Source organism: Macaca thibetana, chromosome 2 (genome assembly GCF_024542745.1).
Source record: "Macaca thibetana thibetana isolate TM-01 chromosome 2, ASM2454274v1, whole genome shotgun sequence".
Taxonomy (NCBI): Eukaryota; Metazoa; Chordata; class Mammalia; order Primates; family Cercopithecidae; genus Macaca; species Macaca thibetana.
Window position 1 is genome coordinate 11047237 of NC_065579.1, and position 16722 is coordinate 11063958.

General features: G+C 45.3%; 1 protein-coding gene across 1 annotated transcript in view; it reads left to right on the forward strand.

The window, feature by feature from the left end:
- The window catches only part of MASP1 (MBL associated serine protease 1), a 74964-nt gene extending 66337 nt beyond the window's left edge, over nt 1–8627 (forward strand). Inside the window, exons 13-16 of the mRNA XM_050776477.1 lie at nt 413–598; nt 2432–2499; nt 4518–4617; nt 5604–8627. Coding sequence (XP_050632434.1) covers nt 413–598; nt 2432–2499; nt 4518–4617; nt 5604–5794 — 545 coding nt within the window. The 3' untranslated portion in view covers nt 5795–8627. The remainder of the gene's footprint in view (nt 1–412; nt 599–2431; nt 2500–4517; nt 4618–5603) is intronic.
- The last annotated feature ends 8095 nt before the right edge of the window (nt 8628–16722 follow it).

Here is a 16722-nt window from a genome sequence, read left to right on the forward strand (position 1 = left end):
TCTAATGGAAAGTAGCAAGCAGTAAGTATTATAGAAGAAGAACAGATAAAGTGCCATGGGAGTTCAGAGGGGAAAGACTTCTAACCCAAGAGTTGAGAGGCTACGTGGAGGAGGTCATGTTTGACCCAGGCACTGAAGGTGATGATATGGATTGAACATGTGGCAGCAGGCATCAGAACGAGCATTACAAGGCAACAGCATCAGTTCCTGAGAAAAGACAGAGGTGGGAACCCATGAGAGTATGTAGAGAATGACCAACAGGGCGGGATGTCTGGGAAAGGTGGGTGAAGGCAGTGAAAGGGTTAAGGCTAGAAGCATGGCTGGATGGGGCTGGGGTGGGGGCTGACAGGGAACAAGGTGTGACCTTATCCCCCATTTGCCCCCATGCCCCACATGTCGTCTTCTTGCCCAGGCAAGCATTGGAGGCTCCAGTCAGATGAAAATGAACAGCATCTCGGCGTCAAACACATCACTCTCCACCCCCAGTATGACCCCAGCACATTCGAGAATGACGTGGCTCTGGTGGAGCTGTTGGAGAGCCCAGTGCTGAATGCCTTCGTGATGCCCATCTGTCTGCCCGAGGGACCCCAGCAGGAAGGTGCCTTCCCCCACCTCCACCTCTGCAGGGCAGCTGGTGCCTCCACAGGGAGTCCGTCTTCATGTTGGTGAAGCTCTGGTGCCGATTAAGTCAGCTGATAGTATCTGCATGACTCACCAGCTGCTTCCCCTCAAACAGCCAAGTCAGAACTGGGTCCAAGGCAGCAAAAGTTGCGGGAAGCACATAGTAAACAGTCAGACCTGAGGGTCCAGATAGAAAAACAAAAACTAGACTAGTTATGGTAACAGAGAGAATTTAATATAGGGCACTGGAGGATTGGAGAAGTAAAAGGGAAGAGCTGAGATCATAGAGATGGTACCTGCAGGAAGAAACCACGAACCCTAGGGCAGGGGAAACATAGGTAAGAACCTGGAGTTAGGAACGAGAAGCTTGGAAAGGGGCCCTGTGGGGCCAGAACCTGAGCTTCTGCCGAAGAGTCTAATGTGCTAAGGAAAACAGCTGGAAACAATGGCCACTACTGGGGTGAAAGACCACTGCTAGGGCTGATGCCAACAGCCACAGCACGTCTTCCTGCCTCTCTGTAAGTGCCCCCCTGTTTTCAGGAAACCAGCTAGCAAAGTAGAACTGCCCACTTCAGAGAGTCATCCCTAGTGCCACAAAGCAGAGTGTAGAAGGGAAAGTCTCCAGCTGGGGGACAATGGCTTAATACTCAGCACAGGCTCAAACCCCACTGCGACCATTTCCCAGTTGGGTGATCTTGAGGAAGTTATTTAACTTCTTTTTTAACTTCATTAAGCCTCAATCCTCTTACCTCTAAACCAGAGATGCTATCCCATGTGGTGGCTGTGATATTTCCATGTTTGAGATAATACTTAAACATAGGCGACCCATGCCAGCTGGCTTCCTTTTCATTCAATTTCCATGGTGCCACATCATAGTTCACTTCCTTTAGCTCAAAAGGAAAATGGCTGAGATGTCATCTGAGGCGTATTTAGGGGAACTGAACCAACAGGAAAGGCGCAGGCGTAGCTAGCTTTGACTCACTGGGTGCCATGTGCCTACCATGTGCCATATGCTTTATGTTCATTAACTTATTTATGAACCATGCAAGCCTTGCAAGGTGGCATTGTAGCCTCATTTACAAATGAGAAAACGAAAGGTCAGCAAGGTGAGGTGACTCATCCGAGATGCAGCTTGTATGAAACAGATCTGGGGATATAGTACAGGTTTTCTAACTTTAGGCCCAACACTGTTTTCAGTGTCCAGGCTCTTTTTCAAACAGGAAAATAATGGCTCTGTCGGCGCTCAACCCACTTCCACCTTGCCCCCCAGATTTACCAACTTCATAGACTCCTAGAATGTCAAGTCTGAAAGGGGTTTTAGAGAATACCAGTCCAGCCTCCTCATTGTAAGGACAGGAAAACCGAGGCTTAGAAGGGGAGCAGAGAGGAGGGCTTGCTAAAGGCAGCATAGCATATAGTGGACTAAGCTGGCTTTTGTATTTATTCGCCATTCTTGATTGAGCACCTCCTATGTGCCAGCATTGTTATAGGCATTGCGATATAGCAGTGACCTAGAATGAGGTTATGCTCTCATGGACCCTAAGTTTCAGGTGGTTGAGGGTGGGACAGAATAGAAAACTAAACAAGTAAACCAGTAACACATCATAGAAACCAGTGCCCCTAGCTCTGCTGCAGGTAACCCCTAGCCCAGCTGCCCTTCACACGTTCCTCCCCACCATGCCACCTTTCTCCGAGAAGAACAATCCAGTCTTTCCTCCCCAGACAGAGGATGATGGAGCTGTAAGCTGCACCCCTCCAAACACCCTGCCAAGACAGCCTCTCTGTTCTCACAGTATCTTCTCTCCTTCAGGAGCCATGGTCATCGTCAGTGGCTGGGGGAAGCAGTTCTTGCAAAGGTTCCCAGAGACCCTGATGGAGGTGAAGTTCATTTTATAACCCACAGACAGGGACACCTCAGCTCTGCACTGGGCCTTCCTGCTCCATATTGTTCCCTTCGGAATTTCGAGGCTTGGGTGGGGGTTGGTGAGAAGGAAACTAGGAGCCCAGAGCCACCTCCACAGTTCAATGGGACTTTGAACCCCAGAAAGCTTGATTTGTTTGTTCTACATGTCATGGACTCTAGCCTCTAAACACTGTTAAGTTTTCCTGGTAGCTTATTAAAGGCTGAGCTTATGAAAATTCTCCCAGAAAGCAGCAAGTTTAGACACCCCTATGGATGGCAATCCAGCTGTGCACCATGAGAACTGCACACCAAATTGGCCAGAATGAGCCAGGCTCTTGGCAACCACAGTCCTTGCAGTAATGAACCTGACAGTAATGAACCTACACTTAGAAGTTCATATTCCACTCATTTCAGGAAAAAAAAAAAAAAAAACACTGAACTAAAAGTAGGGAACCACGGTTTCAAGTCTTGGCTCCTACTAACTTGCTGGGTCATCTGAAACAAGACATTTTGCCTCTCTAGACCATAAGATACTATTTCCAGCTCCAAAGTTATGGGGCAACACGAGCTGCCCTCAGAGAGCTGCTTGGCTCTGATATCATCGGGGCCTATGACTGACATGGCTAGTTTCTAAATTCTTCCACATATATTATTTTGACATACTTTAAGACTTGGGATTTACAACAACCATTCACCCCTTCATCCACTAGCTCCTGGGGGTCTATTTGGTGTTTCCTTGGTACCAGATGCTGTACTAGCTACTAGCTGGCTGGGGTAAAAGGATAGATCTGGTCCCTGGCCCCCTTGGGCTTATGGTCAAGTAGGATGGACAGAAAGTAGTTCTGGATGTGATAAAGGTGGAGAAAGAGAAGTGTAGGACACTCCAGAACATATGAAAGAGAACCTGATCTCATCTCAGGGGTTCGGGAAGCATTCCCAAAGGAAGTGATGCTGAAATGATACCTGAACGATGAATCCAGTGCTCAAGAGGAGCTGAGGACCTGTCCTGAGGACCACCTTGTCCTGAGGACCACCTTGTCCTGGCTTCCTCTCCCCTTATCCAGGGAAGGCCATGGCCCAAGAGGGATCTGAATGGCCTTTGGCTTCCTCCCAGCAAGGGCAACAGGAGTTGTCCATTTAGATAATATGGCCCATTCAGTTCTTGATTTGACTGAAAGAGAATCATATGTTTCCTCTTTTTATTCCAGACATCTACTCAACAGTTACCCCCATGCTGGATCAAGGGCAATAATAGCCACAATGCCTTGTTTTTCTGTATCAATTTTGCTACAGTGCAAAATATACATATTTTTTCTGGGTATCTACTAAACTCCAAGCAATGTAAGAGAGAAATGCATAAAATACGGATCCAGCATCTAGACAGATGCTCATACTGTGGTGAAGGAGGACAACATAAGAAAGCGCTTGCTGCAAAGCCAGCAGTGATAACTCCACAGTAACTAATATGTATACAGCGTGTGCAGTTTACAAAGCACTTGTTCATGCCTTTCCTCCTTGTACAGTGATTAGTATATCAAGTACTGCAACTTCCATTTTTCAGATGAGGAAACAGAGTCTCAGAGTCTGAAAAACAATGAGTAAGCCACATGTTCTAGGTCCTACAGTAGGGGTGAGAGAAAAGAAAACTGACCATCATTTATGCATATATTGTCCTATTGACTAATACATCTCCTAGGCAAGTATTATTATCTCTATCTTACTGATGAGAAATCTGAGTGCCAGAGAGGGCAGATTACTTGCCCAAGTTCACACAGCCAAGGTCTGCATAGCTGAGACTGCCCTAGAACACGGGCCTCCTGATTCTCCACTCAGTTGTTCCTTCACCTGTAGCACGGGGCAGTCTCTTAGACCAAGTCTAAGGTAGACATAGGTCCGTCCAGGTATGGAGTGGAGAGGAGCTGGCTTCGGGAGTGTTAGAACAGCAGAGGCTTCTCAGCCAGGGGTGGAGACCAATAACAGCTTTGTGTTCTAGATTGAAATCCCGATTGTTGACCACGACACCTGCCAGAAGGCTTATGCCCCACTGAAGAAGAAAGTGACCAGGGACATGATCTGTGCTGGGGAGAAGGAAGGTGGGTTAAGAGGCTGGCAAACAACAGGGGCGTTGCCAGCCAGGGAATGGGGCAGAGCCAGCAAGGGAGCACAGAGGCCTCCCAGCCTGGTGGGCTGCCAGTGTGGGGGTGCAGGGGACTGGAGGAAGGCATGGGAGGAGGGACTCCACAGGAGAAGATGCATCGGAGAAAAGATATCTACAGGATGTTCATCATTCCCTTCCCAAGTCCAGTGTTTCCCTTAAGAAAGGCCTTGACCGGGCGCGATGGTTCTTGGCTGTAATCCCGGCACTTTGGGAGGCTGAGGCGGGCGGATCACCTGAGATCGGGAGTTCAAGACCAGCCTTGCTAACATGGCAAAACCCCATCTCTACTAAAAATACAAAAATTAGCCGGGCGCGGTGGCAGGTGCCTGTAGTCCCAGCTACTCAGGAAGCTGAGGCTGGAGAATCGCTTGAACCCAGGAGGCAGAGGTTGCTGTGAGCTGAGATCATGCCACTGCACTCTAGTCTGGGTGGAGCGAAACTCTATCTCAAAAAAAAAAAAAGAAAAGAAAAGAAAAGAAAAAAAGGAAAAGAAAGCAAAGAAAGAAAGAAGGGAGGGAGGGAGGGAGGAAGGAAGGAAGGAAGGAAGGAAGGAAGGAAGGAAGGAAGGAAGGAAGGAGGGAAGGGAGAGAGAGAGAAAGAAAGAAAGAGAGAGAAAGAAGGGAAGGAAGGAAGGAAGGAAGGAAGGAAGGAAGGAAGGAAGGAAGGAGGGAGGGAGGGAGGGAGGGAGGGAGGGAGGGAGGGAGGGAGGGAGGGAGGGAAGAAAGTCTGAACCAGGGCTTTCTAGAATCATTTGAGCTTTGATGTGGCCTAACCTAGAACCGCCCGGAGCCCAGGTTTGGGTCCAACGGTCTGCTATGCCCTCTAGTGTCCAATTCTCTGAACTACAATCCAGACGTGGGAGAAGGAGACTTGGGCTGGGAAGGGGCGTTTTATCTTCGTCTGCGTCTCTTTTTCATCCAGGGGGAAAGGACGCCTGTGCGGGTGACTCTGGAGGCCCCATGGTGACCCTGAATAGAGAAAGAGGCCAGTGGTACCTGGTGGGCACTGTGTCCTGGGGTGACGACTGCGGGAAGAAGGACCGCTACGGAGTGTACTCCTACATCTACCACAACAAGGACTGGATCCAGAGGGTCACCAGACTGAGGAACTGAATTTGGCCCCTCAGCCCCAGCACCACCTGTTGTGGTCAGTCAGCAGCAAAGGACAATCCTCCGATGCAAGCGGCCATTTCTTCTTTCCTCCCTTCCTTCCCTCTTCCTTCAGCCTATCCATTACTGAGCAATAGAGCGGGTATCTTCGCCCCCTTTTCACTCTCTTTAAAGAGACAGAGCAGGGGAGTGCTCAGAACACGAGGCCAAATCCAGGCTGTATCACTTATTAGTTTGCAGTGCTGGGCAGGTGACTTCATCTCTTCAAACCTCAATTTCTTCATAAGATGGAAATGCTATACCTTACCTACCTCATAAAAGTCTGATGAGGAAAAAATTAATTAACAGATGCATAGCACTTAGCACAGTGCATAGCATACCCTATGTTTTCAATAAATGTGCCTTAGCAGAAGGTCGGTGTGTCTACCAGGCAAATGAAGCTCTCTTACAAACCCCTGCCTGGGTCTTAGGGTTGATCAGTGACACACCTCTCCCCTCAACCTTGACCATCTCCATCTACCCTTAAATGCTCTATGCCACCGTGCAACTTTCCTAACAGCAATCTTCGCCCTCACCCCTAAAAACTAAAACAGACAAGGTTCTGAGTCCTGTGGTATGTCCCCTAACAATGTAGCTAGGAACATGCGCTAGACGCCAGATTGCGGAAGGGCCTGAGAGAAGCAGGGACAGGAGGGAGCATGGGGATTGTGGTTTGGAAAGGCAGACACCAGGTTCTAGAACTAGCTCTGCCCTTAGCCCCCTGTATGACCCTATACAAGTCCTTTTCCCTCATCTCAAAGGGTCCTCCAAGCTCTGACGATCTAAGATACAATGAATCCATTTTCCCCCTGATAAGATGAGGTAAAGCCAATGTAACCAAAAGGCAAAAATTACAATCGGTTCAAAGGAACTTTGATGCAGACAAAATGCTGCTGCTGCTCCCGCAATATCCACCCCTTTCCACTACGGGTGGGTTCCCAAAGACATAGGCCAGGCAAAGTGCGAGCCAAGGGATCCTTCCTTATTCCTAAGCAGAGCATCTGCTCTGGGCCCTGGCCTCCTTCCCTTCTTGGGAAATGGCTGCACGAGGTGGGCCCTAGGAGTTTGTACCCCAGGCCCCTAGACTCTTCCTTCCTATGTCCACAGCTGACCCCAAGCAGCTGTTCCCCAACTCCTCACCCCTGAGACTTACCCTGAACTCCCTAATCTTGCAAGGCCATAAGTGTTTTCCAAGCAGAATGCCTCTCCCATCCTCTCTCAGGAAACTTCTAGAGACCTTATGCCCTCCAGAGCTCCAAGATATAAGCCCTCCAAGGGATCAGAATCTCCAAGTTCCTGTCTTCTGTTTTATAGAAATTGATCTTCCCTGGGGGATTTTAACTCTTGACCTGTATGCAGCTGTTGGAGTAATTCCACTTCTCTTGAAAAAAAAGAGGAAGATGATGGAGAATGAGAATATATATATGTGTGTGTGTGTGTGTGTGTGTGTGTGTGTGTGTGTGTGTGTGTGTGTGTGTGTGTGTGTGTGTAAAGCCCCAGGCTGAATACTCAGGGACAGCAATTCACAGCCTGCCTCTGGTTCTATAAACAAGTCACTCTACCTCTGTGCCCTGCTGTTTATTCTGTAAAGGGAAGGTGGCAATAGGACCCAACTCCATCAGACACTTGTCAGGCTAGCAGAAACTCCATTTTCAATGCCAAAGAACTGTAATGCTGTTTTGGAATCACCCCAAGGCATTCCAAGACACCATACCTTCCCATTTCAAGCACGGCCTGGGCACACCCCAACAGCCCAGGCTGTGCTGACTGCTGTGGGAACTACCTAGATGAGGAGAGTATCATTCATACCTTCCAGGAGCTCCTATTGGGAGACATGAAACATACGTAAGTGACTGCTGTGTAACGGAATAAACCCTGCCAAGTGCTGTTTTGGAAAGTCATGGAGGTAAAAGAAAGACCATTCTGGTATGAAGGTTTTGGGGGAGGAAATATCAATAAACAAGGCTTCTCAGAAGAGGTGACTGGACCGGAGCTTTGTCCACAGGTAAGACGGAGGAAGCCTTCCAGATGGAGGGAGAACAATAGTCAATGTCCACTCAGGATTTCCTGTATTATACCAGCTCCTCCCACAAAAACGCATGTCCAGTAGACTCATTTTCTGGGATCAGAACCAACACCAAAAAGAGCTTTTCTCCTTGAAGTTGGAATTCTAAACAGGACTTGAAATGGCCTCAAGATTTGTGCACAAATACTGACTTCTGGCTGGACCCAGCTTATTTTTTTATTCCTCCAATTGCAATTTCATCCTTATCCTGAGAAAATGTCTAAATAGGCCCTGGAACCCAGGCTTCCCCGTGATCTACAAGCGCTTATTAGCTGTGCCAGCTCCTGCACTGCTGCTAAGGCCCAAGAAACCCAAATCTCTCACAGAGCCATAGAAGCAGAGGGTTGGAGTATCTGTGAGGACAACCTTGTCTAACTTCACGACCTCATTCTTGAGCATTTCTACTGATGAGAAACTCACTATCCCCAATTGCAGCTCATTCCAATTTAAAAATTGCTGCCTTTTGAATCATTGGTTGTGAATATTAATTTTTTAAAAAATAAGTAAGAAAATGTTTAAATGAGCTACCACTTAAAAAGATCTCCTCTTAGTGCAACCAAAACCCACCTCTCTATAACTGAAGCTATGATTTCATACCATGAGTGCTGCTGTTGGCAATAATAATCACACACAGATTTTATTAACAACAGAAGCTGTTGTTCTTATGAAAAAACAAACATTAGTTCCAATAAACATCTGTATTGAGTCCAAGCTCCCTGTTTGTTTGTATGTTTTTTATGCACTGATGATTCTAGTGAGTTGTTTTCATTTACCAACATGTTGCTCTATTCGTGTAGGGTCACTGTACCATGAAGGGAGAGACTATGATAGGAAGATTATTGTAAATACAAAACCATGTCTTACATTTTTGGGTCAGTTCTGTTTAAATACTTGTCCTATTATTCCTGTAAATTATCCAAATATCCCAGAATGCCAGTGTTTCTGCATCCACATTACAATTATTAAATGCCACCCCTTTATTAAATTTACTATTATCGGTGGCATTTAATAAATTTGAATCATATGTTCAATGTTTGGTTTAGAAAATATGGCACCATGTCTATGGGTGGCCTGTTCTGGATTAGAGTTTATGCTTTCTTTCTGCCTGAGTTAATCTTATTCAATGGAGAGCAAGAATCAAAGAAACACCACCACAAAGAAGCCCTTCAAGCTAGAATTGGGCAAGAGTTAGGGAGGGGAATATAGACCACTCATATGACAGAGGTGGAAACCAATCTTGGTCTAGAATAAGTCTCAAAATCAAAAGACTTGAATTCTGGTGCAGCATAGGTTGATTCCCTTATTTATTTAATTTTCTCATCTATACATTTGTAGAATAACCTCTCTTCTGAGGTTGTTGAATCTGATGAATTAGCAGATAGGAAAGAACTTAGAAAATTATAAGTTTACTCAAATATAAAAAGTTATATGGGAAATAATAATCACTAACATTTTTGAGCATTTACTATCTGCTTGTTATACACTTTCTCTAATTTGATTTTCCACAAGAAAATATCATGAAAGGACTATGCTTATCCTCCTTTTACAGGTGAGTAACCTGAAGTGTGGTGAAGTGTAAAATGTGGGCCAACTTAGCAGCACAAATACCCCAGCAGCAGTGAGCACTCTTAGTGTGCAGGTCTTGGTTTATCATCGTCCGATAAAAGTAACACGGGCTCTTTAAAGAAAGGGCTGATTCCAGGATTGGGGCAGGAAACACACAAGTTGAGCCCGGAGCATCTTGTAGTCCCAGAAAGTGAGGAAATGCTCAAAGTGCTACACAGTGCTGGGGATATGTCAAAGGGACACAGGAGGCAAGTGAAAGAGCTCCACTGGCCAAAGCTGGAATGTTGAGCAACAAAACAACACAGCATTGGATAATAACCCAAAGTATAAAATAAATATTCACGAGTACACACTTACATGAATAAATTATTGAACAAATAAATCAACTGGGAGAATGGACAAATCTCCCATTGAAAAAATGCAAAATCGTGCATCGCTCCAGAGATGCAGCATGAGTCCCCATCCCTTAAGTGTTGGCAGCACATAGTGACTTCTTTCCAAAGAATATAGTATAAAAGGCGGGGTGGGGTGGGACCCTGTAATTCTGCTATGCAGAAGCCTGATAAACACTACCTCAGCCAGGTAATCAAGGTTAATACAAAAGTGTTAAGTCACATGGATGCTATGTGACTTTGTGTGCCATGATGAAAATGACTTTGTACCTCTGTGTTCTTCCTCTCCAAATCCCATAACCCCAGGCTAATCATGAGAAACACATCAGGTAAATCCCAACTGAGGGACAGTCTACTAAGTACCTGACCAACACTCATCAAAACTGTTAAGGTCATCAAAAACAAGGACATTCTAAGAAACTGTCACAGCCAAGAGGAGCCAAAATGGGAAAGATATGTTAAAGTCCCAGCCCTCACTACCTTCGAATGTGAACTTATTTGGAACTAGGGTAATTGCAGACATAATTAGTTAAGAAAATGTCATACTAGAGTAGAGTGGGCCCTTAATTAATCCTGTAGGACTGGTGTCCTTATAAGAAGAGTAGGCCAGGCATGGTGGCTCACACCTGTAATCCCAGCATTTTGGGAGGCTGCCAAGGCTGGCTGATCACTTGAGGTCAGGAGTTCAAGACCAGCCTGATCAACCTGTGAAACCTCATGCGTACTAAAAATACAAAAATTAACCAGGCATGGTGATGGGCACCTGTAATCCCAGCTACTTGGGAGGCTGAGGCAAGAGAATCACTTTAACCTGGGAGGCGGACCTTGCAGTGAGCTGAGATCACGCCACTGCACTCCTGCCTAGGCAACAGAGCAAGACTACATCTCAAAAAAAAAAAAAAAAAAAAAAAAAAAAAAAAAAAAAATGTGACCCAAGATCTCTCAACTAGGGCGTAGAGGAACCAGGATTTGAAACCAGTTCTGATGGACTCCGGAGCCTAATCCCTTAACTCGCACACCAGTGGTTCTCAATTGAGGCTACACACAGGCATTTCCTGGGGAGTTTAAAGAAATGCCAATGTCTGCATCTCAACCACAGATATCCAAATATAATCAACCTAGAGTAAGGCCTGAGCACCGGAATTTTTAAAGATCTACAGGTGATTCTAATGGACATCCAATTTGAGAGTCATTATTCTAGGCTATCCCACCAGTGTGCAACCTCTGACTTAGGTCACTCAGCTGGCAAGATACAGAGATGAGGTAGATTCCCTGGTATTGTAGCCCATGATCCAAAACTATTTGGTGACTCTCAGTAGCAACACCATTGCTAAGACCTTTCTGCACTAGTGTTTTCTGGAAAGAACAGTGCTGTTTTACCTTGCGGTAGTAAACCAAAGAAGAGGAGGAGCATCCCAGGCACCGGGGAGTAGCATATGAGAAAGCAGAGATATGAAAGGACTCCGGGCTTTGGGGTAAACTGAGTGATATGGTCCCTAGAGAGACAGACAGTTTGGGAGAAAGAACGTCACACCATTTGGGAAGATCTCTGTGTGCAGGATTATAAAAAGCCTGGAATACACAGCTTGCTTTTGGGAATAGGGAGCCATCTAAGGATTTTAAACCAAAGACAGATGTGATCAGCTTTCCCTTTCGAATGAGGCATTAAATGCAGTGAACTGAGGGAGACTCAAGATGGCTACAGTACATTAGGCAAGAGACTTAATGGTCCTGAATGAGGCAGGCCAGCTTACAGGGAGGAGAGGAATCTCCTTCTGGGGCTCTGATAAGCTGGGGCTGGGCCTAGAGAAGTCACTTTTAATAGACTCCCAACCTCTGTTAGCACTTCACAGTGAATTAGTAGAGAAGTAGAGAGAAAAGAGGGCAGAAACCAAAACCCAAAAGCAGAAATGGTTTTCCAGGTCCCTGGTCTTTCTGTGACCCACTGGTACCAGCACTTGTCCATAAAAGGAAGCCATGGGTTCTCTGAACTTGAGGGAAGGAGACAAATGTGCCTTTGCAACAATTTCCTGTGTTGCCATTTTTTTTTTCTTTTTCAAGAAGAAAAGAAAAATGTCATTTGCATGCAGAAACACAAGCTTAATTCCTAGCAATGAGCTTCTGATAATAAGAAAAAGAACCAGGACTATTTCAACACCTAGGCAGATCACAAAGCCTCCAAGGGAGTCTTCTGTGAGGAATGGGGTATTAGGATAAAGCAGTGTGATGACAATGGGAAGGTGTGTCGGGCCTGGATGACATCCAGGATGAGTGCCTGAATGACAAACAGATCAGCATGGGCAAAAACATGTCTTCCCCACCAGCATCTTTCAGTCCCAGTGGAGACCTCTGCAAAGTAAGAGGTTATGATACCCCACCAACCAGAGCAAGCCTGGGGATCCGAAGGTCACAGTGTAGATGCAGACCAGGCCTGTGGCCTCAGAAGATGCTGACCTAGTTTGAAAGTGAGGACTCTCTTCTCCCCATGGGCTATTTGTCCTGTGATGTTATCCCATCTTGCCCATCGCCTGGAACCATCTGGCTTATTTAATCTATGCCAGTTAAATGCTCACATGTGGCCCAGGCCTGCCAATGGGATCCAAGACAAGAGAATCCTTCTTTTAACAACTCTGACAACATCTCCCTTTGGTCTGAGTTTGCGTGTCTGACGCCCAAATCCATGATAGCAGTCTGGGCCTCCCACCAAGTCTTTTCAGTTGAGTGCATTTTAAAAATATGAAGTACTTCAAGTGCACTTAAAAAAAAAATAGAGACAAAAATCCACCTCCTGCTCAGATTCAATGAAACAATGTGTCCCATGCAAAGGACATCAGCAGGATTCCAATACGAGAAGTAGTTGGTGCCATGAGAGAGAAGGAGCCTTGGGCCAGTAGACAGAGCTCTGAACCTGGCTGTGAAGGCCTGGATTCCAGTCCTCACTCTGCTCCCAAGGCTCTGAAAGCCCCAGGGAATCCTGCTCTGTGTGTCTCAGTCCCCACAGTCTCTCTGTTGGTTTCTCCTTATTTTTCCAACCTCTCTACATGGGGATTCCCTGGGCTCAGCTCTTTGGCCTCTTTTCTTTTCTCTCTACCCTCACTCCCTAAATAATCTCATCTAGGCTTATGACATTTAAAACCACCTAAATGCTGATGGCTCTCCAATTTCATCTCTAGCTTGGGCACCTCCTCTCAACTACAGGCGTGATATTTCAACTGCCGTCTTGGCATTTCTCATGTTTAATGTCTAACAGAATGCCCATGTCCAAAACTGAGCTCCCCATATTGCCCCAAAATTTGTCCCCCACAGCCTTCCTCATCTCAGAAAGTAGACACTCCATTCTTCCAGTTGCACAGGCCAAAAATCCTGGGGCATCTTTGATTCCTCTCTCATCCTGCACATCTGAGTCACCAGCAGATCCTCTCAGCTCCACCTTTAAAGTTTATCCAGATTCAACCACAGCCGCTACTACCCTGGAACAGGCCACTACCACCTCTTTCAAGGAGGACTGCTGGAGCCTCCTAGCTAATATTTCCTCTTTCATTCTTGTATCTCTATGGTCTATTATCAACTTGGCGACAGTACATTGGGTAACATCACCCTGCCACTCAACTTCTCCAGTGGCTTCCTGTCTAATTCAGATTAAAAAACAAAGTTCTGACAATGACCTGATCTCCCTTACCACTCTGGTCCTAACTGCACACATTAGCCTCCTCGTGTATGAACATTTCAGGATGCTCCTGCCTCAGGGCCTTGGCACATGCCATTCCTCTTATTCATTTCCTTCATCTTTTATTTTTTTTCCCCAGTGTCATCTTCTTAGTAAGGCCTTCCCTCACTACCCAGTTTAGATTGTAACTTCATTCCCTACCCTTCCTATCTCCCTTGCCTACTTTGTTCTTCTTCTTAGTATGTAACCCTATCTAATATACCACACATCTCAACTTATATTGTGTATTGTCTAGCTCTTCTATCCACAATAACAGCAATTTAGTAGCTCTTCTCTCTGCCATATCCCCAAGTGTCTAGAAAAATATCTGACACATAATATGCACTCAATAAACATTCATTAAATGAATGAATCTTGAAAATACAGAATATTTTATTACATTCTGTAAATATCACTATGATCCTATTAAGATGGTGATGTAGGATTTTGGGGCTTGTTTTAAAAGAAGTGAAAGGATAAGAAAAAGACTGAAATTCCATCACTACCACCCTTGTATAAGACAACACCTCTCAAGGTAACTGCCTTTAAAAACTTGAATTCTTTTAGAGAAAAGTCAGAGAGTAAGAGATATGTTTGTTTCCAGATAGGAAAGGAAAGAAAGATGTTATGAAGGTTTCAGACAAGAGGGTCAAACACCAAACCAATCTAGGCAGTCTGAAATCCTGCGGTAACAACCAGATGACCTGTTGGAAGGGTCAGGGTTAGGAAATCATTCCAAATTCCTCTCCTCCCCCAAAATAAGGCTAAGTAGCAGTTTGTGATTAAGGCCAAAGGTGGCAGAGACCCTTCAGGGCACTTTATCTGTTTGATTTACAAATAAGGAAACTCATATCTAGGGGAGAGGAAAGACCACGTCACCCAAGGCCAGCAGCCTAGATAATGGTTAAACCAGGTCTGAAAACCAAGGTTGTTGACTCCCAGGCCAATGAGCTCTTCTGTACCACAGCCACTAACACAACCACCTCCACAGGCCTCTGTAACGGCAGAGTCATACAATAGGCGGATTTCATTTCCCTGGTGCATGTGGCAGTACCCAGGCAATGCCAAAAACGACTCCACAGGAAATTCCTTAGCTGGGAGTCCCACAGAGAACCAGAATGGGACTTGAAAAAAAAACTAAATTCCACTGGGGTATTCCAGCCAATGGGAATGGAGCCCAGAAAATCACTGGTGTTTTCTGTTTAAAGATATTTTTTTTAAATAGCTATCTTTGAAGAATGAAGAGTGGTCATGTGCTTCTGGAAAAATGAAATCATTGCTTTGAAATAAATATGAGGGAAGAAAATAAATAACTCTACATATATTAAAATAAACCAGTTCCAAGCTGCAAAGTTAACCCTTGCCTTTTTTTTTTTTTTTTTTTTTTTTTAAGTATTTACCAACCAAGCTTAACTGAAATCACAGAGAAGAAAGAGCCTTTCAGGACTCAAAGAGGAAGCTGCAAATTAAAAGGGAAAGAGGATGAAAGAAGAGCATGAACATTCAGTGAGCATGTGCCCTATAGCGGGCTTTATCACAGACAGGGTATTCTTTATTCCTGGCAATAGTCCTCCAAGGCAGATAGTATTATTTGCATTTTGATGAGGAGGAAAATGAAGCTTACTTAAGGTTATAGAGCTGGTAAGTAGCAGAACCAGCACTCAAGTGTTTTCTGACCCCAAATTTCATGATCTTCTCTTACCCCATGATATACAATGCTGGACAAGTTTCCTATTTCTCTGGGCTTCAGTTTCCCATCTGCAAAATAAGGGCCCTAGCTCAAAGCATCTCTAATTTGTCGTATAGCTCTGATAGTCTATGGACTTACTATGTTGGACATATTCCTTACTTGGTAGTCCTCTCAGTTCTCAGGGATCCTGATCCCCAGGAAGAATCCTAGCATTGAGCTGGTCTCTGTCCAGATGGGCATGAGGAAAGCAATAAAGGCAACAATTTTTCCCAACCCTACACCAGGAATTTCAGCCTCTGGAACTATAATTCAGTGCCTGTAGTTCTATTCCTGGCTTGAACATCAAGACAAGCAAACAAAAGCTCCAGTGGGAGAGGCCCAGGATCCAGGAATTTCCCTGAGGAGTTTATTTATAACACATAAGATACATCTAACAAGTTCATTATGTGGCATGTGGCAATGTATGCAAAGAAAGAACCATCATAGAGAAATCTTCGCCAAGACAGGAGCAAAGCCCATGAGCAAACCTAGAATTCCCTATATGTAGCAAGTATAAGAGGCAGTAAGAGAGGAAGGTGAGGCCTCCTTAGATTGAAACATCTTCCTAGCAGATCAGGAAGAGTCTTGGGAAACAGTTCTGGACTAAAACTAGGTGAGACTTGGATGCTTCGCTCTACCATCACCTGACAGTGGGCCCTGGGGTTAGTTACTCCCACCTTCTCATCACATTTTGTCATTTTTGAAATGAAGCGATTGAGTCTCTAATGGTTCTTCCAACTCTAACATCCCATGACTCTGTAAATACTTGCTTCCCTAAGTAGACTTTGAGAATCATAAAGTCTTACAGTTGGAAGGAAAGCGTATGAAATAGAAAGGAGAGAGAAATATATGAGTTCTTAGCAGGAGCATCTATTCTATTCTCGAATGGATAAAATGAAGAGGAAAGAGTGTAGGCTGGAAACGGAATGAGTTGGAATTAGCCTGGCAAAGGGACAAGAGGAACAGATGGAACAGCATGTGTGAGGTGTCATTATGGCCCTGTGTGGAGGCCGGGTTGTAGGAAGGCAAGAACAGGGAGAACAGTTGAGTGTGTTGCAGTGAGATGGCAGACAAGGCAGATCCAAACCCATGTTCCCCTCTAGAAACATTACAACAACCAGAAACTCGACGAAATTAACTTTATAGGAGTGTTGGAAAATGGCAAAAGGTCCACAGCAAAGAAGTGAATACTCAGTCAAGAAAAAGCCACATTCGAAACATCAGGAAATTCGTGGTGTTTCTACTCACCCTTGACCCACCCTTTCCCTGGTGTGGCACAGGGGAGAGGCAGCAGCCCATGCCCAATATCCTCCCTCAGAACAGAAGGAGCAGATCAGACCTTATTTGCAATGTTTTAACATCTTTGTGGGGCTGCCTGGAGGGCTGATCTCTCTCTTTAACCTAGGGTCGCAGGCATGGGAGTCTGCTTTAGAA